The sequence below is a fragment of the Myotis lucifugus genome, unplaced genomic scaffold (assembly GCF_000147115.1).
Source record: "Myotis lucifugus unplaced genomic scaffold, Myoluc2.0 scaffold_157, whole genome shotgun sequence".
In the NCBI taxonomy this organism is placed as follows: domain Eukaryota; kingdom Metazoa; phylum Chordata; class Mammalia; order Chiroptera; family Vespertilionidae; genus Myotis; species Myotis lucifugus.
The window spans coordinates 746649-772495 of NW_005871205.1; the positions used below are offsets into that span (position 1 = coordinate 746649).

Genomic DNA, 25847 nt, shown 5'->3' on the forward strand with positions numbered 1-25847 from the left:
CCCCCTGTCCTACCCTGACCCCAATCTGTTTTGTTTGTTTGTTTTAGAGTATCCCAGTTTTGGCTCGAGTTTTAAACTGTGGAGCCTGGTGAATAATATGGGGTTTTCCCCCCAACAGCATACATCCTGGGTGTAGAGAACCCACTGTGGAAGCCCACCTATCTCCTCTCTTCATTTTGGGAGTAGCATGTCCTGGGGAGAAGCACACAGCCCCCAAACTGGTGTGTGTGTGTGTGTATGTGTGTGTATGTGTGTATGTGTGTGTGTATGTGTGTGTGTGTGTGTGTGTGTGTGTGTGTGTGTGTGTGTGTGTGTGTGTGTGTGTGTGTGTGTTTCTCTCGTGCTGGATGTGTCTGGCCATTTTCAAACGGCAGCCAGGAGGAGCAATTTTGGAAATGTGTGTTGATGCCACAGAGAAAGTGCAGGCCACCTCGGTGACAGACGTGGGCCTGCCGCGGAGCTTCTGCCTGTGTCCCCTTCTGCTGGGAGTGTGTTGGGGCTGACCGGGCTGAAGACCTGTCAGCACGGCGGCGGGCTGGGAGGGAAGGAGCAGAGGGGCCCAGGGCCGCCAGGTGTGGTGTGTTTGTTGAGTGACTGAATGAATGACCCACTAGCTGGGGGTTACAAGCTATGGCCCCTGGGCCAATCCAGCCCACCACTGGGTTTTTGGACAGTCTTGTGAACTAAGAACGGTTTTCACATTTTTAACTGGTAAGGAACCAAAAGAAGAATTTCGTGACATGTGAAGATTACATGAACTAGGGGTTTTAGTGTCCGTACCGGACGCTGTATTGGCACAGAGCCACGCCCTGTCTGTTTACACACTGTCTGGCTGTTCGGTGCTCTCCTGGCAGAGCGGAGTAGTGGTGATAGAGACCATACGGCCCGCAGAGCTGAAAATACTCACCCTCTGCCTGTTCAGCAAACATTTCCTGCCCATTTCTGTCCTCGGTACCTCGGGTTTATAGGAGAAAGAACGGGGCCTGGGAGGCGGCCACAGCCAGGCTCTCCCAGGGAGTAGGGCCAGGCCCCTGGAGTGGTGGTGGCGGCTGTGGTGATGCCAGATGCTGCCAGATGCTAGAGGTTTGGTCTCAGGCAGAGGTGGGAAGCACCCATTTCCTCTCGGGGGCAGGAGGGGAGCTGAAGGGGCGCCCAGCAGGCCAGCCGAGGGATTTGAGAAGGAATGTGGGGACTAGATCCCCTGAGAGGCCTCCAGCTGCTTTTAACCCCACAGCTGGAGCTCACCCCAGCTGCGAGAGGGTAGGGAAGGGTGTGGAGCCAAGAAAGCCAGATGTGACCTCTGGTGCCAGGGAGGCTCTGCTCTGGGAAAAAGAGCTCGCTTTATAGAGCAAAGAAGTGGGTACGAGCGCAGGCAGGGTCGGCTGGCTGGGACTAGGCAGAAATGGCCATACCTCAGCCTCACCAATTGGGCTGTGTGGCCTTGAGCAAGTTACCTACCCTCTCTGAGCTTTATCACCCATCTCAGGATGTTATGAAGATCGCATGTGGTGACCTCTTACCTTCGTCTAGCAGAGTGTCTGGCACCCAGGAAATGCATAATAAGTGCTCATCATCCACCCTTTATTGGCCCCTTCTCGTCTCCCCTTTAACCTCACCCTCCACACCCCATCTCACCACCGCACCATCTTTCCGAGGCTCTCAAGCCCAGACATTCCAATACATGGGCCAAAGACAACTACTCCCTGGAGATTCCAGCGAGGCCCCCCACTCGGTGAGCCTCTGTCTGCCTTGTGGGAGGGAGGGAGGCCCTGTTGTGCGGGAGAGGACGTCCCCTGGGACGGCTGTGCGCTTGGGCTAGGCTGGGGTCGAGTTGAAGGAGGTCAAGCCCCAGAGCGCAGCCCTGCCCTGGCCAGACCCGCCTTCCGAACTGGGCATTCTGAGACCCTTTCTGCCCTGGGTTATTTGGCCAGACTCAAGACCCAGCAGGCTGTCTGCCCCCATGGTCCCCACCCCAGAAATTCTGATTTGATTGGTTTGAGGTGGGGGCCTGGGCACCAGGATTTTTTAAAAGCCCCCCACCCCCAGGTCCCTCCAGGGTGCCACCAGGGTTGAGAGCCCCAGATCTGATCTAGGCAAACCCACAAACCCACTTGTTCTATAAATGATGAAGTCAAAGCCCAGAGAGGAGCAGGGACTGCCCAGAGTCAAGGGGGTTCCAAGGACCAAACCTGACCCTCCCTTTGCTGGGCGGGCCCGCTGGGAGGTGGTGGAGAGAAGGCCTCCAGGAAGCGGCTGACTTCCCCTGGGAGGGGCTTTGCCTTGTTGCCAGGTCTAGGATAGTGGGATAGTAAAGAGGCTGGCACAGACCCTGTCCAGAGGCAAAGCTGTCCCCAAGCTGTCTGCTCATCTCCATGGAAACCCCAGGCGGCTCACCTTCCCAGCCACTCCTGTGCCTCCTAGAATATCCAGCTATTATCCAAGTCTCACCAGCCCCAGGGGTGGGGAGCAGGAAGGAAGGGGCTCCCTTGCCAACTGGAGGCATGTGGGTGCCCAGCCTGAGATGCCATAGAAATCTCCCTGCTCTTCTCTCTGTCCTTTCCCAACCCCCCTTGGGCCCTGGCCTCGTAGGTGTGAGGGGTCCTACATCACCATCTGCAGGGTGGGCTCTGCTGGGACCAGTTCCCAGGGAAGCATCTGTGGTGAAGGATCCTGGCCCTTTAATGACCACCTCCCCTCCCAGCCAGGGCAGCTGGAGGAGGCCTCTGCCCACCCTCCCCTCCACCCCACCCCACCCCACGAAATGGACCTTGATTGCCAGCAGCACTGATGGGGGCAGTTCTGACTTTACTGACCCATCCTGTGCTCTAGGCCTAGAAAGCTAAACAGATGCACAAAGCTTGGGTTTGCCTCTTGGTCTTCCTTCCACCCGGCCTCCGCCTGATGGGGCTTGAGCTACCATGTGGCCCATACACAGGCTTGGAAGCGCCCTGGCATTTCCACTGTCCACCTGACCGAGCACGGCGAGCGTGGATGGCTCTCCGTGTAAGCCGGCACAGGTTTCTAAGTATAGACCCCAGGCAGCCCCGTGGCTGCTGGTAAGTCTCGGGATACCATTTGATACCCGCCTGGCCTGACTCCAGCCACTGCCAGCTGCTGAGGGGAGGGGGCCGCCGTGTTTGGGCCAGGCCCCCACCCCCGCTTCTATAGAGAGCAGAGCCAGCAGTTTAATGATCACAGGCGGGGAGGGACCTCAGTGCCCAGCTGACCCTGCTCTCTAATCATGATGCATATCAGAAAGAATAACTGAATGCCGCCCACTGGGGAGTGTACATTGTGTCTGGAGGAGATGGGCAGAGGCGGAGCCAGTGTCCTCGAACTCTCGCTCTGACCCATGTTCTCACTGCCCTGCTTCTGTGCTCCCTGCTCACACCGGCTCAGGAGCGAGGATAACTCCCAAAACGGGCTGGGCAGCCCTGGTTTCTAGTTTGTATTTTCTTCTTTACACGGAAGCTGGGGTGGGGTGGGGTGGGCAGTGATTCTCCTCAAAACAATCGCCTCTTGGCCTTTGTCCCTTCCCCAGAACTGGGGGTAGGGCCCGTGGCTGTGGGACAGGTGGCACGTCCCCTGTGCCTGCAGGCGGGTGTGCGGCTCTCCTGAGGCCTCTGAGACCTGAGAGGGTTTCAGAGCTGCTCTGCCTGCCAGGTTGTCAGCAGGTCTGTGAGTTCACCTTTAGAAGGTGGTTAAACTGATCCCTAATTTGCTTCTGGCTGAGAAATTATCCGGAAAGTTTGTATGTGCATTACTTTGGTCTGAAATAACTTCCTAACTCAGACTGGGCACCGTGGGTGGGCAAGTCACATCCGTGTGTGAGGTTTGGGGGTGCCGAGTTGCTGCGGGGCTTTGCTTGAGTCAGGACAGAGGGAGATGGCCGGGCCACTCCAGGGCCTGCATGGCCATGGCCCAGCCTGGCTGTTGTTTAGCTGGGGGCCGCTGGTTCCAGCATCCCTGCCTCATGCTCTCCCCTCTGGATTGAAATAACTCTGGTCCAAAGTCACTCAGAGGTTTTGGAAGGCTGGGCACTTGGGGTGCCAGAGCCACCGTGGGTACCTCACCGAGAAGGCCTGGCCACCCAGTGGTATGATGCCAAGGACACTTGGCTGCTGGGCCACCAGTTCTCCCCATTTGCCTGCAGAAATCAAGCTTTCCAAGTTCGCTGATCAGACATTCGGAAGGCGTCAGATTCTTCATGCAAGGTCTCCCTCCATGCGGGAGTCTGGGGGCGCCGTGGAACCATTGTTTGGTTGCACAAGTTTGCATTAGTTGCCACCATGTAACATTTTTATTTTAAAGTAAAAACTCAGATTTCTTGAAAACCAGAATATCTGGTGCCCCTCCCATAGCCTCCCCTCTTACCCCAGCACTGCCTGGGGGCAGAGGGTGGGTTTCTGACTAACATCACTTGCTGCTGCTCCTGGACTTCTTATTGTCCAGTAGAGGCCAGAGGCTAGTTTCTAGGACACGTGTCTCCATCAAGAAACAGATCCAGGGGCCTCATCTCCTCGGATCTCACTTCCCAAGGCCTGGCCCCGAGGCTGCGTGTTGAGACCCTCGCTGCCAGGAAACCCGCTGACTGGGGGATAGCTCACTGACTGCCCTTTCAGGTAGGAAGGTGGTCCCTCTCCCCAGCCCAGCGATCCAGCCCTGCGGGGAGGGACCAGGGACTGGAGAGTGGAAGGAGCTGTCAGAAACCACGGCCACAGCGGTGTGCTAAGCACTCTCATTTCACTGATGCAGCGTTCACACTCCAGGAAGCGACGCCCGTCCGGGAAGAGGCTGGGGCCGCTCCAGTTTAAGTGGGACCCCCGGATTGGAATCATGGAAGGAGTTTGGGGGATGGCATCCCTGCGTTTCAGTTCTGGCCCTGCCATTTACTAAGTAGCCTTGCATGAGGTCTCTGAGCCTCAGTAAAATGGGCTTAATACCTCTCCTTGCTGAATTGTTTTGAACGGAGATAGTACTATACGAAGTACTGGGCCTATTGTACTGGCAAATAGTTTGTAATAATAAATGTAGTTATTATGTTGGAGAAACTGGAACTTGGTGTGGGTGGGGAAGAGAGGAATATAAAGAAAGAAAACCAATCCTTTGCATTTTAGTTAGATTGGGGCTTGGGTTTCTGGGCTTGTTGGTGTCCATGTCATTGTCCCCGCTCCACCCCCTCCCCTCCCTCACACACAATCAGGCAGATACAGGAACCTCCTCTTGGAAACCTGCTGAGTCATCACCGCCTTGGGAAATGCAGGAGCCTCCGTGAGAACCAACCGAGGGAGAACAGGACGCTCCAGGGAGAGGTGGAGGCTGGTGTCTGCACTTGTGTAAAGGTCACCAGCCATTTGTTTGTCCCCTGACAATGCTGCCAACTTGCTTTTCATAGTAAAACGAGGGGAAAGATGTCACAACGGCATTTGCTGAAGCGCGTTACTGAGGGCAGTAAAGGAAAACACACCGATGAACAAAAGTTTCTGCCCAGGGCTGTTATCTAATCAGCGCCCTCTCTGTGCTGTTCTTATCATCGTCTTGTGACGCTCTGGTTTTATCGTCAGAAGGATGTCTGACAACCACGGGTTTGTCCAACCCATGATGAGCTTCTCAGTGCTTTCACTTGTGTGTTTATTTCTAACTGTTGGGGTGCATCATCCTAAACAGCTACGAGATTCTTGTCCACAGCCCTGGGGACTGAAGAATATACAGACAAGACAGAGGTGGGGAGGGGAGGGGGGGGGAACGTGACCAGACTTCAGGGGCCACATACGAAGCCCAGGGCATCACAAAGCCCCAAACTGTTGCCCCAGTGACTCACAGCCAGTATCTTTATCAGGTTCAGTTTTGACACTTGGGGGTAGTCTGACGATAGCATTACTCTTTTAAAGTAAAATTAGACACAGCTTGCTAAAATCAATGAAAACCGGCGTAGATTCTCAAGGATTGTGAGCTTCATATGAATCACTGGGTGTGGGGTGTCTGGCGTTCTCTGTTATAGAAAATCTGGAAAATATAGAAAGGGGCCAAAGAAGAAGAAAACCCAGAACATCTTACCACTGGTCCCGCAACTCCGAGCTTTCTCTGTGCTCGGCCATATCGCATAGCAGTGCAAGGACGCGTTTTCATGGCAGTCACCCCACAAGCCACCGAGGCCAGGGACCTGCTCCAGGCTTGGTGTCACCTGTGACTCGAAGTGATCAGAACCAGAGGGGTTTCTTCCCCTTGATGAGGGGAAAGAGCACAGCTCTGAAGTCAGTTAGGCCTCGATTCAGATCATCCCTCTTTGTAGGAGTTTTCTGCTGCTGCGTCACAAATCACCACAAACCCAGCGGCTTGCAAGCCCCATTGATTAGCTTACAGTTCTGTAGGGGGAGACTGGCTGGAGGAGTCCAGGTGGGCTCTGCTAGCTCCCTGCTTAGCATCTCACCGCGCTTAAGCCCAGGCATCAGCCAGGCTGGCCTCTTACCTGGAAGCTTTGGGAAGAAGCCACGTCCAAGGGCATTCAGGTGGTTGGCAGAATCCAGTTCCTGGTGGCCAGATAGGTCTGAGGTGCCCCTTTCCTTGCTGGCCATTGGGGGACACGCTCCCCTAGAGGCCATCCACATTCCTTCTCATGTGGTCCCTCCATCTTCCAAGTCCACATGGTGTCCTTTTCACACTTCAGTCCTCACTCCCTCTCTGCTACCTTAACCTTTGGAAGGTTGTGACTGAGAATTAACTAAAGGGAGGTAGTAAGGGCCTATATGCCTGTTGAGGGTTAAATTTTTTTTTTTTTAATCCTCAACTGAGGATATGTTTTTACTTATTTTCGAGAGCAAGAGTGAGAGTGAGAGCGAGAGCAACATCGATGTGAGAGAGAAACATTGCCTCCAGTACCTGCCCCCACCAAGGATCGAACCTGCAACCTTTTAGTGCAGGGGTCCTCAAACTACGGCCCGCGGGCCACATGCAAATACAAATATTGTATTTGTTCCCGTTTTGTTTTTTTACTTCAAAATAAGATATGTGCAGTGTGCATAGAAATTTGTTCATAGTCTTTTTTTAAACTATAGTCCAGCTCTCCAACGGTCTGAGGGACAGTGAACTGGCCCCCTGTTTAAAAAGTTTGAGGACCCCTGTTTTAGTGTATGGGACGATGCTCCAATTAACTGAGCCACTCGGCCAGGGCAAGGGTTAATTCTTTTTAATCCTATCACTAAGCCAGTTTTATTTGAACTCTTGTCTGATTCAGATACAGTGCAGCGGAATTGTAAAGGGCCGTCTTTATCTCAAGTACTGTCATTCTAGAAAGTTGTTGTGATTCATCATTTTTCTGGGCAGAGGAATGAAAAGAAACAAGAGGGGCCATGTGCCCTGATCAACACTTTTCAGATTTTCCCCTTCCTTCCTTCCCTCCCACCCCCACCCTGAAGCTGAGGCCTCTCCACTTCAGCTGCCGTCTCTGGGAGGGCGGGGTTGGGGTGAGGGCTGGCTGCCTGAGACCTCAGACAAGTGGTGGCCTCGTGTTGGAGGCCTGCCCACCAGCAGCTGGCCCCTGCCACTCAGCGGGGAGGCCAGCGCTGGCCAGGGGGAGAATGAAGACCAGACCCCCGGCGTGCTCACCGGCTCTCTGCCTGTCCCTTCTGTGCTTCCTCAGGAGATCCTCCGAGAGCTCACGCTGGATGCCCTGCTGGACATGAACGAGGCCAAGGTGAAGGAGACGCTGCGGCGCTGTGGGGCCAGTGCGGAGGAGTGTGGCCGCCTGCAGTACGCCCTCACCTGCCTGCGGAAGGTGACAGGCCTGGGTAGGTAGGGCCTGCCTCCCCAGCGCCAAGGCCAGCCCCATTGGCTCCCTCTCCCTCCACCTTGGCTTAGACACCCGCCTGTTCTCCCCAGGCCTAGCCTGGTTCCCTGGGGGCCGTGGCCGTTGCTGAGTGGATGATGGGTGGAGCAGGTGTGGCCCAGGGGTCCTGGGGTTGCTTGGAAAGGCCAGGGCAGACATTCAGAAAGTGTGTGATGGGCCTGACCTGGGACAGAGGCTCTCCCCAGGTCAGAGGCTCAGACCTGGCCAGTGCTAACACGGGAAGCTCTAGCCTTTGTTAGAAACCCCAGGCTGGCCTGCCGGGCGGGCCCTGTATGACTTCCCTTCTTCAGAGAACACTTGTTAGGCTCTGTGACCCCTCCAGCAGCTTCCTGCGTTCCAGCCCACTCCCTAGCCCAGCGCCCCCCAGCCCTCTCCCCACCTCTCTGGTCTCCGGTCCTCACTGGCTGGCTGGGCTGTGCGCTCAGAAGGCACACACCGAGGTGGGCTCGGCCTGAGCCAAGCAGGATTGGAGATATTATACAGTGTTCCAGCCCTGGGCGTGTGCATGGCTGCCCCTGGCGAAGCGTGTAATCCTGGCATTAGCTGCATTCCCGGGGAATCATTTGCTGGCTTTCTAATTCTTGCCTTGGAGACAACTTCAAACACCCTGACTGTTAATGCTCCCACTACCGACCACACAGATCAGGCTTTGAAATGAGCCTAATGAGTGGAATTAGGTGTGTTTTTTAATTATCTGAGCCACCTGTCGTATTTCTGGCTGCCTGAGGCTTAAGGAAAGCACTGAGGTTTATATTCTGCTTGATTGTTTTATCAGAGGAGCCTGGGCTTCATTTCTTCCCCGGCCCCATTGCACCAAGCCCACCTCTGAGCACAGAGCCTCTGCGGAGCGCTTACTCGATTCAGAAAACCTCGATGCGCCAGGCCTCCTGGCAGGTGCAGAGAATGAAATGACAGACACGGTCAACAAGGAGGAGACCGAGCCCAGAGCGGGGAGTCCATGGACACACAGCACATGGAGGCAGAGAGGGGATCTCAGCCTCAGTCTTTGATGGTGGTTGGTTGGTTCCCACATTGTGGAAATTTAAAAGTACTTGCCACCTAAGCTGGAATCTCGGGGTAATTTGTCAGCCCTCCCTCTGTGGGCCTGAACTGTAAAGAACTGCGGAGAAGCCAGCTGTCAAGTTGTGGTGACCTGTGTGTGTTGGGAAGGCTGCCGGATGCCAAGACTAATTTATTAAGCCAGGCACTTGACACGTATGTGGCAACACCCTTTTGAGTGGTGGCAGTAAGCTCCTTTAGCAGCTGGAGCATCGGACGCGCTGGGCGAGCTGTCTGCGTTCCACACCTGGCGCATAGCAGAGCTGCGCTTGGGACTCGGGCCTCTCCAACCTCAGGGTGCTTTTCCCACAATGCCCTGGAGGAGGCCCCTCGGGCGAGCGTCTTTAACAGGTCCTTCTCTCTCCTTCGATCTCCGCTTGTGGTGCCTCTACATCCCTGAAAGGGTCCTGGTTGCACCCCACCCAAAGGGTCTGCCCTGTGGTGGCCATACCTCAAGGGTACCTGCCGGATGGGGTGGGTACCCGTGGTCACCCTGCCTCTCGGATCATGCAGGCAGAGTCTTCGTTGCACCCAGCAGGCTTGGTGAGAGCAGCCTCGTTGCAGCCTAGCTCAGCCACTTACATCCCATAGGAGCTGGGTCAGTTATTCAGCCCCACTGTGCGCAGTTTCCTCATCTGTAAAATGGAGGCAATAACAACACCTCTCTCATGGGGTTGCTGTGAGGATGAACTGAGTTACAGTCAAGCGCTTAGAACAGAGCCTGCGACACACTCGGTGCTCTTTTCAGTATTAGGCTGTTGTCTGACGGGAAATGTCCAAGTCATTTCCCTGTGGTCTCTGGTATTAAGAAAGGTGAGTGAGGAGGGTTCCCTGTGCCAGTGGCCGTAAACAGGAATATGGTGCCTGCTCTACTCCATAGCACAGCACCAGTCAGTCCCCACGCTCTTCCTTCTAAGTGACTCTAGGGTCATTCCAAGAGCCACGGCCGATGGCCGGGTGGTGGCACGCAAAGCAAGACCCACCTGCCCTCTCTGAGCTGGTGCAGAGCCCAGCAGTCAGTTTGGAGAATTTGGGGCTCGTTTCTTTGGTGGCAGACTTACCCATGGATTCATCCTCTGACCAAGAAACATGTCCGTGCTGCCTATCGATTAGTGTAGAAGTTAAAGTGTCAGTCGTGGCCGCAGTTCCGAAGGGGCAACAAGGAACACTCAGACCGAGTGACTCATTCTGCCAAGTTGACTCGTGAAGAGAGGCACCATGCGATGGAGTAGGAGGAAGGGCATTTGAGGAGGGGGCGGAATGCACAAGAAACCCCAAGAACCGTAAAGGCTAACCTCTCTCCACCGTACCCGATAGATGGCTGCGTGGGCTAGGCTTGCCTGCCTCTGATGACAGAGGGCTCATTGCCTGCCAGGGTGGAGCCATTGCAGGTTATTCAGGACTGACACCCTTGTGGGAGGAGGCCAGTGCCGTGGTCGGGACATGGGGCTCCGTTCCCACCCCACCACTTGCTTAGCTGTCCGACCTGAGCATTGCACGTGGCCTCCCTGCATCTCAGCGACCTCACGTGCTGAGAGGATCGGGGGAGATGGGACAAAGCACAAAGTAGAAGGGTTCCAGGGTAGAAGAAGTTCATTTTGTCTGGAGTCACAATCTACCTTCCGGTACATTCTACTCATTGATAAATATGAGGAGGGAGGTATCTTCTCCTTCCCCACAACAGGGTGTCTAGATGGGGTCCTTGCTCCCTGCCCCCACCCCTTCAGTATCTGCCCATCTCCTCTAAGGTTAAACCTAAAATCCCCAGCAAGTCATCCAGGGTCCCTCCTGAGCTGGTCCCAGGTGCACTGACCCTCCGCTTCATCTCTTACGTCTCCCTGGCTTGTCCTGACCTCTCAAGGCACGTGAAACTCTTAGTAGGTACCAGAAGGTGCTGTGTGCGCCCTACTTTTGCATGGGCTGTTCCCTCTGCTCAGTACACCTGCTGCATCCACCGCTTCCCTCATTGGCTCAGCCCAGGTGCCCCCTCTTCTGGGAAGCCCCCCAACCCCCAGGCCATTTAGGATCTTCCTCCTCTGTGCTCTCTGGCTCCCCATCCGTCTCCTGGTCAGCACACAACCATGGTGTTGAGTGTCTGTCACCCTCATTGGACTCTCCAGGCTCAGCAGATGTCTTTTTTATGCCTTGATACCCGGCGTCCAGCATGTGCTTGAATGAATGGACAGACCGTGCCATTGAGTTGGAGCCTCACAGAGCCTCGAGGTCTCAGTGGCCTCAGGCAGAGGTCACTGTGGGGGCAGCCCAAGGTCATTCACAGGCTTCTCTCATAAGCCAGCGGCTGTTGATCCCTTTCTAGCTGGATCTCTTTTCTAGCAAATTTCCAGGGCAATTTGCTGTTAGAGGGTTGGCACAGCCCCTTTTCCTGACATTTGAATTTTCTTAAAGTGGAGTTACCTCTCTACAAGCCCCAGCTTGTCTTTCCTAACTCTTCAAAGATCAGTCGCCACTTCCCTCTCTGAAGCCGCCCACTTTGGAGCTGGTTTGCTGGCTTGTTCCCCACAGACCTGCCAGCAGGAGCCCCGCACGAGCTAGTCCCCTCTGGGCCTCATATTCTCTCTGTAAAACAGGGAGAGTAATATCCATGGCGGGGGCCTCACGGTCCATTAGAAAAGGAGGAAAAAGATGCCTGTGCGTGAGAGGCCTCTATAAACCAGGGGAAGGCTGGTCCTGGAAGCCTTCCATTAAGGAGCTGTGCAGCCCTGCCAGCATGGCCCAGTGGTTTGAGCATCGACCTATGAACCAGGGGGTCACGGTTCGATTCCTGGTCAGGGTACATGCCCGGGTTGTGGGCTCCATCCCCAGTGCGGGGGGCGTGCAAGGAGCAGCCGATCAATGATTCTCTCTCATCATTGATGTTTCTCTCTCTCTCTCCCTCTCTATTCCTCTCTGAAATCAATAAAAATATATTTAAAAATTTTTTTTAATAAAAGGAGCTGTGCCACGTTGGACAGGGTGTTAACCTCTCTGGGCCCTAGCCACCTCACCTGTACGTTCCTCTAGCCCCAGCCTCCTATGACTCGACTTCTCGGCCCACAGGAAGGGAGCACAAAGAGGACTCGGGCTGGAGTTCGTTGGATGCCCGGCGGGAAAGTGGCTCAGGGCCTTCCACGGACACCCTCTCACCAGCCAGCCTGCCCTGGCCCCCGGGGAGCGCCCAGCTGGGCAGGATGGGCAGCAATGCCCAGGGTCCCCGCTCCGTCTCCGTGTCAGCTCTGCCCACCTCGGACTTCCCCACCCCTGGCCCCAGCGAGGGCCTCACGGACACCTGTATCCCCCTGCACGCCAGTGGCCGGCTGACCCCCCGTACCCTGCACAGCTTCATCACCCCCCCAACCACGCCCCAGCTGCGACGGCACACCAAGCTGAAGCCGCCAAGGACGCCACCCCCTCCCAGCCGCAAGGTCTTCCAGCTGCTGCCCAGCTTCCCCACGCTCACCCGGAGCAAGTCCCATGAGTCTCAGCTGGGGAACCGCATTGACGAGGTCTCCCCAAGTACTTACTTGACGAGGTAAGTACTCCGGCCAGACAGTTGTTGACTTTGCAATCCGCTGAAAGTTTTGACTACAATTTTCTCATTATAAAGGTAATATAGACTTAATTGGAAAAGGACATAACATCAACTAATATATAAGTATGTACAGTGAAAGGTACCCCTGTCTCTCAGTCTACTCCCCAGGCTACCTTAACAGCTTGGGCTGAATCTTACTAGATTTCCTTGCAAGTGTGCACATGCACAGACACACACACACACACACACACACACACACACACACAAATGAAACGATGCCATGTATCAGTCAGGATAGACTGGATTATGCTGCAGTGACAAATAACCCCCAGGTCCCTGGGTCTTCAAACAAAGATTTATTTCTTGCTCATGCTACCTGTCCATCATGGGTCGGCCCATTCCAGGTCCCAGGCTGAATGTTCCACTGCGGTAGAGGAAGAAAGCAATTAACGCTCTTTCCTGAAAGTTCCACTCACCACTCATGATCCTACCCAAACAAAGGAGCCAGGAAGTGTAACTCCCACGTGCCCAGAAGAGAATGGAATATCTGGCTGAAACCTCTAAGGACGATAAAAAACCATGCACTCTGTCCTATAACCTACTTTTTCAACTTACCTTGATATCTTGAGAACTTCATGTCAGTACTCTTTTACTTTTTTAATATTTTTTACCCGTATTTTAAATAGGTAATAACAGTCACATGGTCCAAAATGCAAAAGCTTCGTAGCTCGTGTAGTTTATTCATCTTTTTAGGGATGTATAGTATAAAGTGACCCCCTACCATGTCCTTAATCACCCAGTTCCCCTTTCAGTAGCAACCAGGTTATTGGTTCTGTATATATTTATAGTTATCCAAATGCCTCATCTTTCTCTCATTTTTATGCCATTGTATAGTTTAACTCCTCCCCTCTTGGTGGACATTGAGTTCCTTGTCATTTTTGTTGTTTGTTATTACAAAAATTGCCTTTGTCAACATACCCTTATGGGCAGGGTGAAGTAGGGCATCGCAGTGGGCAAAACCCAGGGTGTCTGCTGCCCATTTTCCCCACAAAGAGCATTAGGAGGGCTCTGGTCTCATCCTGGCTCCAGGCGGAGAACAGAGCCTCGGGCAGGTACCACCTCTGCCTCAGGTCCCACCTCCGGTGAGCTGGCCTCGAACCCTGGGGCTCTGAGTCTCTTCTCCACAGAGCCAGCAGAAGTAGCGCTGGTCCGGACACTCAGGCCACCCGGCTGCCCTCAGGGAGCCCCGAGGGCAGGCTGAGTGGCCTGGTTTCCCCAGCTCTCTCTATCCCTCTGACAGCATTGCTCAGGGCATGTCCCCACCCGGCCCTGCTTGGAGGTCAGCTCTGTGCTCTACACTGTTCTCCCTGCCCTCCTGCCCCAGCCGGTTCCTCTCTGGCAGACTGAGCCCGCCTCCTGCCAGGGGAACTCTAATTACCGTGCTGGTGGCGGCGAGGCTCAGAGAAGCTGATGTATGAGAGTGCACAGATATAGCTTTGTCCCCACGGGGGGCCCAGGAGGGCACCTCTAGTCCTTCCCATTGGGGAAAGTCCCCACATTCCCCAGCCGTCCTAGCCCCACACCCTAGGTGCTCAAAGTCCTCATCCAGCGCCTTGCCCCTCCCTCCCCGGGATGATGTTCTGGGGGACACTGGAGCCAGCACGATGCCCTAATCCTGCTTTCTTTCTCTCTTTTCTGTCTCCTCCAGGTTTGGTAAGAGTGATTCATTTTCGTCCCCTCCCTCTGCCACCGGGAGCGGTGTGTGTCTCGCTGTCCCCATCGGGGTGGATGCCTCTGACCCTCTCTTAGTGCACCTGGCCTTTCCGGGGTCCAGAAGCAGAGGAGCTGGGAACTGCCTCAGGACATCACGCTAGGACAGGTGGCCCCCACGGGACGAGCTGGCCTCAGCCCAGCCAGCAGCCTCTCTGTGTCACTCACAGTCGGTGGGCAGTCCCCATGGCAAGCCCTCCCCAAGGTGACCTCGGGCAGGGAGTGTTCACCCGCTGGGCTGCGGCAGGAACCCCGCCCTCCTGGGAGGAAGGTACTACCTGTCTGGCGTAGATGGACATCAGCCACCCGCAGACCCCAGCTGACATCTCAGGGCCCGGCTCTGCAGGACAGGGACATCCTTGGGGCAGGAAGGCGGCTCGCCTGTGAGTGAGGACCTGAGGTTTGCCCTCAGGAGGCGAGGAGGAAGCCCGGGCAGCCTGATCTCCGCCCCTCCCCTCCACCTCCGGGTGGGAGCAGGTTCCGTGGCTCCATGGCTCCGCTGTGGGGCTTCTCTCCTGAGTCAGTGCAGCAGGAAACAGCGAGCCTCTGGAGCTGCTTGTAGTTGTCCCAGTGGACGCAGATCCTCTTCCCCTGAGCCAAGTAGCAGTTTACCTTTGTCCTGCCCTGAGCTGGCTAAGCAGAGAGCTGAGGAGGGGATGTCAGGTACTGGCTTGGCCGAGATGGAGCTGGGCTGGTGCAGGACCACCAGGCAGGCTGCGCTTCCCCTCCCCAGGGCACAGGTGGGAGCTTGGGGCCCTCACCGAGCCGGCGTCCCTGGGGCAGTCTGGCCCTCGGGTCCTCCCGGGTGCTGTGTGATGCAGGGTCCACACCCGTGAGGCCGCTTCTCCAGCTGCGGGAAGGCGGGATGAGGCCTGCAGGGCCGGCATTTCATCTCGTGAGGGGCAGGCGATGCCTGGCACACGTGCCCTCTCTCCTCCCTTGTATCCGTGCCCGTGGCAGACATTGCAAATCAGTCACAGGCTTCACTCAGAGATTGATGATTGAAATCTCGCTTGCCCACCGTCTGTTTCTCTTGGGCCGACAGCCTAACCCCTTTTATTTTATTTATTTATGTATTAAATATATTTTTATTGATTTCAGAGAGGAAGGGAGCGGGAGAGAGAGAGAAATGTTAACGATGAGAGAGAATCATTAATTGGCTGCCTCCTACACAACCCACACTGGGGATCGAGCTCACAACCCAGGCATGTGCCTTGACCGGGAATCGAACCGTGACCTCCTGGTTCATAGGTTGGCGCTCAACCACTGAGCCACATTGGCTGGGCAACCGAACCCCTTTTAGACCATGTGCTTTAATGGTGTGGCTGCTGTTGCCTGGGGTGAACCCCCGGAGAGAGTTGGGAAGAGTCAGCGCATGGCAGATGTGCTGGCGAGAGCTGCAGGGGGTGCAGCGTGGGTCCAGCATCAGCGGGGCAGCCAGGCCCTTCGGTCCCTCCGTGGGAGGAGTCAGCACTCCAGCACGCCCTCTCCTTCTGGTTGGGTCTGTGGGACTCGGCCTTAAGTGAACCAGTACTTAACGAGCACCAGCTGTGTGCCAGGCCAGCTCCCAGGCACCCGGGAGGGTGCAGTGGCCTTTGGGGGCGGGGGGGCAGAGCTGCTGACTCGGAGGACCCGGGATGGCCCCAGATCCTTAAAGCACCATATTCCTGACCTTTCTGGGTCCCAGGTGTCTGATCATTGGATGAAAGTCTAGGACAGTGGTTCTCAACCTTCCTAATGCCTCGACCCTTTAATCCAGTTCCTCATGTTGTGGTGACCCCCCAATTTCATTGTTACAAATTGAACATAATTAAAGCATCGTGATTAATCACAAAAACAATATGTAATTATATATGTGTTTTTCGATGGTCTTAGGTGACCCCTGTGAAAGGGTCGTTCGACCCCCAAAGGGGTCAAGACTCACAGGTTGAGAACCGCTGGTCTAGAATGTCTTTCCAGAGGGTTCCCAGACCTGCCCAGGGGTTCAGTTGAGAACCTATTCCAGGAGGAGGGAGGCCGTGCGGAGCTGGGAAGAGGGGGTGGGGAGCAGGGGGCCCACCTGTGGAGGAGGGGAGGGAGATAGGAGGGGAGGAGGGAGCTGGTCGTGTGTGTAGGCTGCCCCTGGATGGGGGGATCGCTTCCAGCTGGTCCTCCACTGCCAGCCTGTGATGCTCAGGCACTGGGGCTGCCTGTTCTTCTGGGGAAGCCAGGCTTAGGAGGAGAGCCCAGGCGCCCTCTAGGGGGACAGGCAGAAGGAGCACCCCACAGCCCGTGGCCTGAGACTTCCCCCAAGACCCAGACTGATACCCAGTGAGGCCAGGCCCCGTAGGAGCGCTCAGCAAGGCTAGGGAGGTGCTGCTGCACAGCTCACCAGCCTCCAGCCCTCTGCCAAGGGTCAGGCAGCGTCCACCACTTAACAAGAGTGACCAGACTGCAGCCCTCGCCAACTGGTGACCTGGGGGCGCATCCACGAGACAGTGCAAGAGGTGGGGGTGTGGAGGCCTCTGCCCTCACACACTCTGCCTTCTGCCTCTCACGCCCGCCTTCCCCCGAAGCCAGAACCGTACAGGCCGGGCAGTAACGTTCGTTAGAGAAGCCGGCCATGTATGAGGGTGACCACGCCGCCCCTGGTTAGCCTGTCCTGTCCCTGTTTAATAGATGCCGGTTCAGGGATGTTTCTCTGCCATTCAGTACGTTATTGTGCCCATCTGGCTTGTGATCTCTGCCATAGAAGGTCACAGGCGTGGGCCCTCCCTGCAGGGCTTCCTCGGCCCACCTGACCTCCCTTTTCCCCTGCAGATCTCCCCCACGGCTCCCCACAGATGGTACGGAGGGACATCGGGCTCTCGGTGACACACAGGTAGGCCCAGCCGGGCAGGGACTCAGCTGGATGGGGACCTGCACGTGCTGGGGTCTCACTTCAGCGTAGGGGCTCTGTCTCGATCCCTGTTTCTCAGGGCTCTTTGTCTCTGCTCTGTCTCCATCACCTCCATGGACCCAGCCCCACACACACCTTGAGCCCCTTCCTGTCACCCGCAGGCCACATGGATGTGCTGGGCCCACCCCTGCACCTCCTTGGGTCTTGATATCGTGTGGCTCTTACAACCGTCCACACACCAGCGCCCCGTTGGGCTTGTTGACGCTCCAGACTCCGGGCCCCTCTGAGTATCGCTTGATATCGTGTGGCTCTTACGACCGTCCACACACCAGCGCCCCATTGGGCTTGTTGACGCTCCAGACTCCGGGCCCCACCCCTGTGGCCAAGGCCTGGCGTCTGGGTCTCCAGCAACTTCCAGGGCTGGCACTCGTGTGTTGGGGAGGGCTGATGCGCCGCGGGAGCCTTGTCCGTCCATCATGTGACACCAGTGGGAGTATCTGTTGGATCGGGTCCTAAGACGGATTGCTGGCTCAGAGGGTCTGCACACTGATCCTTCTGGTTGCTGTTGCCAAGTTGCCTGCCAAAGAGCTGGCACCCATGGCCACACCAGCGTTGGGGTTTTGACAATGATGACTTCGTGGCTGGACAGTCTGAATGGGCGGAGAGGGGGAGGCGTGGGCAAGAGGCAGTGGCCCCTGGGTGTCCCAAACTCCCAGGGAGAGGGTGCCTGGGGCTCTGGGTGGGAACCAAGTCTCCTGATTTCCCTGGGCTGTTTGGGGACCCTTGTCTCTCCAGGCCCTGCTCTCCCGGCCCCTGAGAGCACTTCTGTGTGTCCACCCGCTGCAGGTTCTCCACCAAGTCCTGGCTGTCGCAGATCTGCCACGTGTGCCAGAAGAGCATGATGTTTGGAGTGAAGTGCAAGCATTGCAGGTGATGGGCGAGGGTGGCCGGGGTGGGGGAGGGGAGCCAGCTTCATACTTGTCGTTTAGTCACAGTCCCGCGCCTGGATTATTGGCCTTAGGTCAGGTCAGAGTTCAAAGGGTGCCCCTCAACCTACGATTCATGATCCCATTCAGCACACCCAGGAGTGAGCAGCCCTCTGCAGGGAGAGGACGGGCGCATCAAGCAGGGCACTCCCAGAGAAGGGACCATTTGAGGTGGGCTTTGAAGGGTGTGCAGAAGTTTGCCAGGTGGACAAGGAGGAGTTCTGAAATTAGCCTCACATGTTAGCACACAAGGATAGCAAACGAGGGCAGGCTATGATAAGAACAGCGATGGCTTGTGGTCCTTCCAGAAGGAAAGAATGCGGATTCTGTACAAGCCCAGCTTCCTTTTTTCAGACCATTGTGGTCCCTGGTAGGAGAGAAGGACAAGGATAGGGAACAGTGTGGTGTGAGCAGGGTCTGTCCCCTGCTTCCTGGCTGCCCTCACCTCACAGAGGGTGGCCCTGGCGTCTCTGCTCCCACCCACTTCGCCCCTGCATTGCTGTGTGACGTGGGGCCAGTTGCTTGCCCTTTCTGGGCCCCATTTTTGTCATTGCTGCATCTAGGAAGAGGATTCCAGGTCTCTGTCCATCAGGACGGCTCTAAGATCTGAGCCAGTCGGAGTGAAAAAGGCATGTGGGTTCCCACGAGCCTGTAGGGGACGGGCCTCGTCTGTGTCAGTTGCATAAATCGTGTTTCCCTGGCGGCTCTCCTGACCACTGAGGAGATGCCAGAGCTAGGTCTGTGGTGGCTCCCGGCCATTTGGCTTTAAATCGGGGGCCTCCAGCTCCTTTCAAGTGGTGCCTTTCACGTGGGGAGGGTGACTCCTGAGCCCAACGCTGCAACTGCGGGGTGAGGTTGGCAGGCCCATCTGTCAGTGAGAGCCCCCAGACGCAGGGCAGCAGGCAGGCCCAGAACGAGGACTCCGCCCTGCTGACCCTCTGACCACGTGGTCCGTGCCGGAATGTGGTGGGAGGGGCTGCTCCGCATCCCTGGGGCATCCTTGGTGGGGCAGACATTCTCTGGAAAAGAGAAGCAGATGTGGGACCCACCGTGACAGCCCAGATGGGTAGAAGCAAACCTCCCGAGCTCTAGGCCTGACAGACAACAGCAGGAATGTGGTCACGCTCAGCAGAGAGTAGCCGCGAGGACTGTTCACATCAGTTCTCCGTTTCCGAGCTCATGTCTGTTGAGAAATTTGTGGGAATTGGGGCATCCAGGGTGAGGTGCACGGGGCGGCCAGGCAGTGCCTCGGCGCCCCCGTCCGTGCCCAGGGAGGCCCCGTGGCCGTCCACGCACTGACCCCGCCTCCTTCCCCAGGTTGAAGTGTCATAACAAGTGCACCAAGGAAGCCCCCGCCTGTCGGATATCCTTCCTACCAAGTGAGTGCTGCGCCCTCCTCTCCTCTCCTCTGCCTTGGGGGCGAGTCTCTCTCTCTCTTGCTCAGTCTGTTCCCTGCTGATGGTTTCCCCTCTCCAGTAGCTCGGATTCGGAGGACGGAATCTGTCCCTTCGGACATCAACAACCCGGTGGACAGAGCAGCCGAGCCCCATTTCGGAACCCTCCCCAAGGCACTGACAAAGAAGGTACGTTGGACGGTGACCTGGGGGGTCTGTTGCTTCTGCCAGGAGAGCCCCCCACCCGGATTCCTCTCTGTGAAGCCCCCTGATGCAGGGGTCCAGCAGGACAGTGCAGTCCACATCTGGGGCCAGAGGGGGCAAGAGGGGATCCTATCTTTAACCATGTAGCAAACTTCCCATTTCCTAGTACATGCCCGTAACCCGTCCCCTGCCCCAACTCGCCCTTTTGGAGCTGATATTTATTTTTATTTCACTGCCTGTGAGTCAGGAACTTTCCCAGTGGTGTTTCCTTTGACCCTCATGCTGACATCACCTCCATTTTACAGACTGAGGACTGGGGCCCCTGTGAGTGAGAGACAGGCCCAGCCCCTGAGCCCGGCAAACGGGACTTCAGAAGTAACCCGTGCAAGTGCATTTCTTCCATGGCCTGTGGCCGGGCTTCTCGCCTAATGCACAGACAGACGCCCTGCAGCTAGACAGATTCTCGAAGGCCCGTGTCCCCCACGATAGTCCCCAGGCCTGTCTGGAGCCCCCGTGCACAGGGGTGCATGGTGTCTGTGAGGCACCCATGCTGATGGCTTCTGCAGCCACCCCCATCCTGGTGACCACGGAGTGGGTGGCCTCCCCCAGGCGGCTATGGGTGTGGCTGTGTGTTTCAAGCATGTTGTGTCCCAGCCCCAGACCAGGGCTTAGCATGTACTTGCCTCTCTGCTGAGGGCCAGGGGACTGGCTGCCCCTGGCTGTGTCCGGCCTTTGGTCTGGGCCAGCCTGGGTGGAGGTTTGGGCAGAGGGCACTGAGGCAGGTGGCTGGGCCAGTTAACAACGGGGACGCGGAGGATGCCGCCTGGAAGGCTGCTCCACCTGGTGTCTCTGTGGGCCCGCTCGTGTCTTCTCTCCTGCCTGTCTGCCTGGCATCACCTTGCCCTCTGAGGATGCCATTCCCTCCAGGAATGGAAAGGGAAGGGCAAAGGTGGTAGGCTCCACAGTCCTGGGTTTGAGTCCTGACTGTTCCCCTTTGTTCTGTGACTTTGAGTGCATTCCTGTCCCTCTCTGAGCGTCCGTTTTCCTATCTTGTAAAGTGGGGACGATGACCTTCATTCACAGGGTGTTGTAAGGATAACGAGATGATAGTCATGAACTTGCTTGTCAGGATTAGTGCCTGGCACAGATGGGCGCAGTTCCTTGGTAGAATACCAGCCCCTGATCTGCCACTCCCCCCTTGGCAACTTGTTTCTTCACTTGCCCACTCTTCTCCAACTACACCAAGTGTGTTCCCTTCCTTACATGGTCCTCACGCCCCTCCTCACACCGTCCTCACACCCCTCCTCACACCGTCCTCACGCCCCTCCTCACACCGTCCTCACGCCCCTCCTCACACCGTCCTTGCACACCCCTCACTCGCCTCATGTTCATGCACACCCTGGCACGTGCACGTCAGCATTTCTGCCCACCCGGACACCCACCCCTCACCCTCCTGTCACTGGGTTGGTCTGGCTAGCAAAAGAGAGGAGGGAACACTGTTAGGCAGCTGCTGTGTGCCACATACAAAGCGAATACTTGTCAGGGTCTGAATTGAATTCATTTAAAAACCCCTACTATGTGCTGGCTCAGAGCCAGGCCCTGGTGTCTGCTGAGCAGGCGTGGTCCCTGCCCTGCCCTCACAGGACACGATGGTGGGAGAGACCTTCTTCAGAAAACCACCCAAGATTCCTGCAGTTGGCAAACATAGTGAAGGGCCCTGATGCGAAGTGCTGGGAGCTCTGGGAGGATAGAGGGGAGGAGCGCGGTCCCAGCCAGGGCTCAGGCAAGGCTTCTGAGAGGAAAGGATGTTTGAGCAGAAATCAGATGAGCAGGAGTCCTCTAGGGGGTGGGCATTGAGGTAAGGATGTCAATGTACCATCCTTCCTTCAAATATTAGACCGGAAAACGTCAGGATACCCTGGGCTGACCTCTTCGCTTTTACCCGGGGAAGGGAGGGTCCCAGCAAGGGGTGCGGGAGGCAGCCGGGCGGGGCAGTGACAGTCCCTACCCACTTCCTGTGTCTCTGGTCCTGCAGGAGCACCCTCCAACCATGAACCACCTGGACTCCAGCAGCAACCCGTCCTCCACCACGTCCTCCACGCCCTCCTCGCCGGCTCCCTTCCCAACATCGTCCAACCCGTCCAGTGCCACCACGCCCCCCAACCCCTCACCCGGCCAGCGGGACAGCAGGTTCAACTTCCCAGGTACCACACTGCCGGGCTTTGGGGGGGCTCTTAGGGATGGGGTCACATGCACCTTCTCAGCACACTCCAGCAGGCTCAGGGTCAAACACTGCAGCCACTGAGAGCACTTGCAGGGAACCAGGCACTGTGCCCAGCTCAATTACATTACCGTATTTAAACTTGATAACAGCCCTGAATTGTACCCATTTTACAGATGGGAACACTGAGGTTCAGAGAGAGGAAGTGACTTGCCCTGAGCTGTACAGCATGTAAGCAGTAGAGCAAGATCAAAGCCAAGTCTGTCTGACATGAAGCCTGTGTTTTTGACAGAACCCCCATGCTGCCCTCCTGCACATGCCTGGCTTCTACTGGACTTGCTCACTGGCTCAGGGCTTCTGAGCTCCCAGGGAGCCAGGGCGGGTCCAGAAGGCCTGGGAGTGGGGATCCGGCCTCTGTCACTTACCTGCTCTGAGATCTGAACCCGCTACCTAAACAGAAGTGTTGGTTCCCTTTTCCATAAAACTAGAGACCCCGTAGAGTTGGAATTAGGTTATCCCCCAGGTGTAGTTGACGACACTGAGTCCCACAGGGCCGACCTGACCAGAGCTGGCCTGACTCTACCACAGCCCAGGCTGCCCTGCGGTCTGTAGGGCCAGGACCCCTTCCTCTTGGCCAGGCCTGGGGTGTGCTGCCTCCCCAGGGAGAGGAGCGGAGCCCACGTGTCCATTTGAGGACTGAGCCCGGCCTTGGCCTCCCCGGCAGCTCCTAGCAGTAGGTCTTGGCCTTCGGTGTATTCAGTTGGCAGCCTGGAGGAAGGAGGGGCGCTGGGATGCTCCAGTTTTCTCCCGGCCGAGCCACAGGCCCACTGCCAGCTTCAGCCCGTGGCGTCCAGGGCAGGTCCCACCTGTCACTCCAGGCCCAGGAGGACAGACGTACAGCTCCCCCTGTGCCAAGGGACCCAGCTGGGCCGCCCGCAGCCAGCAGGAGGCCTGGCACCCTCTCTGGGCCCATCTCAGCAGGGTTCTAGGGACTTCTTCAGGGGATGGGGAGAGACTGCCTTTGTAGGAATCTTTTTTCTCTTTTGCTGTCCCTTCTCCTTAATCTGCACGTGGCTGGGTATCTTCTGACACGAATGCATCGTCATGACCCTACCCATCCCCCCCCTGCCATTGAGCGATGGCCTATTTGATTAACCTCCTCTCCCATTCTGCTTTGTCATTAATATGCTCTGAAACTGGGCCTTTGGCTAAACCTCCTGGTTTGGATTTTTCTAAAAGAAAGGGCCTGTTTGAAAAACAGCAGCCACAGAGAGAGCGCTTTGTGTGACGTCAGCCAGCGTCTCAGCTTTCCCCGATGCCCCGCGCTGGGCCTGCATTGTCCGCTGCACAGAGCCCTCACTCTCTCCAGGACCTGTTAGCTCTCTGGTCACCGCAGTGTCCGGGCCAGGACTGGTCGGGGGTGTTAATCTTGGAGAGAAACCCCTGCCGTCCACCACCCTGCTGTGCAGGAGCATTTCAGCTTATCTTCAAGGATAAACCTGGGGAAAGGTTATTCCTACCCCGTTGTGCAGTACAACTGGAGCGGTTAACAAACTTCCCCAGGTCCCAGGGCCTCATAAGTGGCAGAGCTGGGGGTAGAGGCATGCTGTCTGAGTTCAGCTCCCCGGCGAGCCCCCTTCAGTTTTCCATAAGAGAGGATGTTCTTCCCTGGAAGGTGAGGTCGAGTCTCAGAACCCTCAGCACCACGGTCAGATGTTTTCAGAATCATTACTCTCCCCGCTGATTTTACCCTCCTGGGCCCGTGCACATTTCACAGAGAAGAGGCCTGAGAGGGGAACGGAATGGGCCAGGGCTCTGCAGCAGGGTGGCCGTGGAGGCTGGGTCTCTGAACCCCAGTCCTCAGGGCAAGCCCCTTCACTCCCGGGGGCTCCTACCAACACCCGCTCTCTCCCAGCTTCTTTTCTCCTTCCTGCATGGATCACCCTGTCCTGGCCAGGCCCACCGGGGACATGCCTGCCCCAGCCCGATAACCAGCCCGCCCTCCAAGCCCATGCCTGTGCCCCCTCCCCCTTCGCTTCATTTGCTGTTCTGTGTGTGACTCACCTCCTCTTCTGTTTAAAGCTGCCTACTTCATTCATCATAGACAGCAGTTTATCTTTCCAGGTGAGTCCTTTGCATGGTCCCACTAACTGTCCCTGCTGTGACCCCTCTGCCCGGCCCACCTGGGCGCCTCACCCTCGGCACCTTGGAGGTGCTTGAGTCTCAGACCCGCCTGTTTTGAGAGCTGCCTGTCTGTTGAGGCTGGAAAGGGGGGCAGGGTGAGTAGTAGCCTTCACAGGGGCAGTGCCTTGCTGGCAGGGACCGTGGCATCCATCCTGTTCAGCCCCTTGGACAGAAACTACAGGCAACTTGTCCAGGGTCACACGCCAGGAGGTGGCAGGAACTCCTTTTGCATAATGGGGGGGGGGAATTTTTTTTGATGCCTTCTGTGCATCTGTCATGGTATGCTCCTCTGCACACTGACCAGGAAACTGCTTATCTCACAGAAGCCAAAGCCAATTTGGGAAGGTCCGCAGGCTTCCCTTACTCAGTGGGCTTCACCTTCCAGAGCCTTGTCTCATGGCGCCATCTGCTGGCCACTTATTGGAAAAGCCGCCTCAATGAAGAAAGAAAACTTTCAATAAGACAATCATTTATTGATTCCCTTCCACAAAATTGTTTTGCGCACCTACTATGTGCCAGTCTTTGCATTTGACCATATTCCTGCCCCTAAGGCATTTATCCGGTCAGTCCTTATTTCTCTAGCTGAAGGTGACAAGCACCATTATAAGTAATCTGCAACTTTAAATCTTAATTTAGCCATGTGAAGGTGAAGTTTTAGACAAAGACTAGCTAATTGTTTTTTTCCTAGTTTAAAAAGGTCTGTGCTGAAGTCTTGGTAGCTTGGTTATTCCAGGCTCTTCTATTAGGGGAGTGGCTTGGAGCATTTGTCAGTTCTTAGACCAGGGGTGGGCAAACTTTTTGACTCGAGGGCCACAATAGGTTCTCAAACTGGACCGGAGGGCCGGAACAAAAGCATGGATGGAGTGTTTGTGTGAACTAATATAAATTCAAAGTAAACATCATTACATAAAAGGGTACGGTCTTTTTTTTTTTTTTAGTTTTATTCATTTCAAACAGGCCGGATCCGGCCCACGGGCCGTAGTTTGCCCACGGCTGTCTTAGAGGATCATCCATAGGGTACTGCAGGCGCGCAGGCTGGCTGGGTCAGGGGCAGGCTCCCCGAGCTGCCTCTGTGGTTTCATACCAGTTGTTGCTGTGCTTTCCCTCGGGAGCCTGCTGGCTCTAGGATGGCGTGCAGGGCAGTGCCTGGAAGCATTGGGAAAACCTGCCTCTACTTTCACAAGGATACATTTTGCTCTGCAGATATGCTTGGGAAGAGAAGGAAACTATTTCTATTAAAACAAACATGGACACATTCTGGAGCAGAATGCAAAGTTTAAGGCAAAGTATGGGGCTTCAGAGACGTTTTGCCCTCCCACCGGAGTGCTGCTTCTCCCTGAACCCCCCACCCCACGCATGATTTTCTTCCGTGGAAACATTTGAGCGGTGTTGGATGGGAGAAGTGTCAGGCCTCCCTGGCAGTCTGCGGACACGATACAGCGGTGCTTGGAGGAGGCCTTAGCAGCGGCTGCCCGGGTCTGGGATCTCCCAGAGACCGTGCACTGGATGTTGGGCACACACGTGTGTTTCCTTGATAAGAAGGCCCGCGGCTGCTACCAGATTCTTTATGTCTGCGAGCTTCCAGAGAGGTTGAGAACCTGTGGCTCAGATACCGACTTCTGCGCATGGGCCACGAAGTTTCAATCGCACTGTACGTGCACTCCCGCACGTGGTATTTTGTGCAAGAGCCACACTCAAGGAGCCAAAGAGCCTCATATGGCTCGCAAGCCGCAGTTTGCCGACCACTGGCCTAGGAGAAAGCCCTGGAGTGAGGTC

The 25847-nt window shown here is 56.2% G+C and overlaps 1 protein-coding gene across 1 annotated transcript in view; it reads left to right on the forward strand.

Annotated features, from left to right (window-relative positions):
* The window catches only part of KSR1 (kinase suppressor of ras 1), a 43159-nt gene that overhangs the window by 2616 nt on the left and 14696 nt on the right, over positions 1-25847 (forward strand). Inside the window, exons 2-10 of the mRNA XM_006095503.3 lie at positions 7640-7787; positions 11963-12434; positions 14143-14147; positions 17004-17064; positions 17929-18012; positions 19386-19447; positions 19545-19651; positions 21702-21870; positions 23970-24011. Of these exons, the coding sequence (XP_006095565.1) occupies positions 7679-7787; positions 11963-12434; positions 14143-14147; positions 17004-17064; positions 17929-18012; positions 19386-19447; positions 19545-19651; positions 21702-21870; positions 23970-24011 (1111 nt within the window). The 5' untranslated portion in view covers positions 7640-7678. The remainder of the gene's footprint in view (positions 1-7639; positions 7788-11962; positions 12435-14142; positions 14148-17003; positions 17065-17928; positions 18013-19385; positions 19448-19544; positions 19652-21701; positions 21871-23969; positions 24012-25847) is intronic.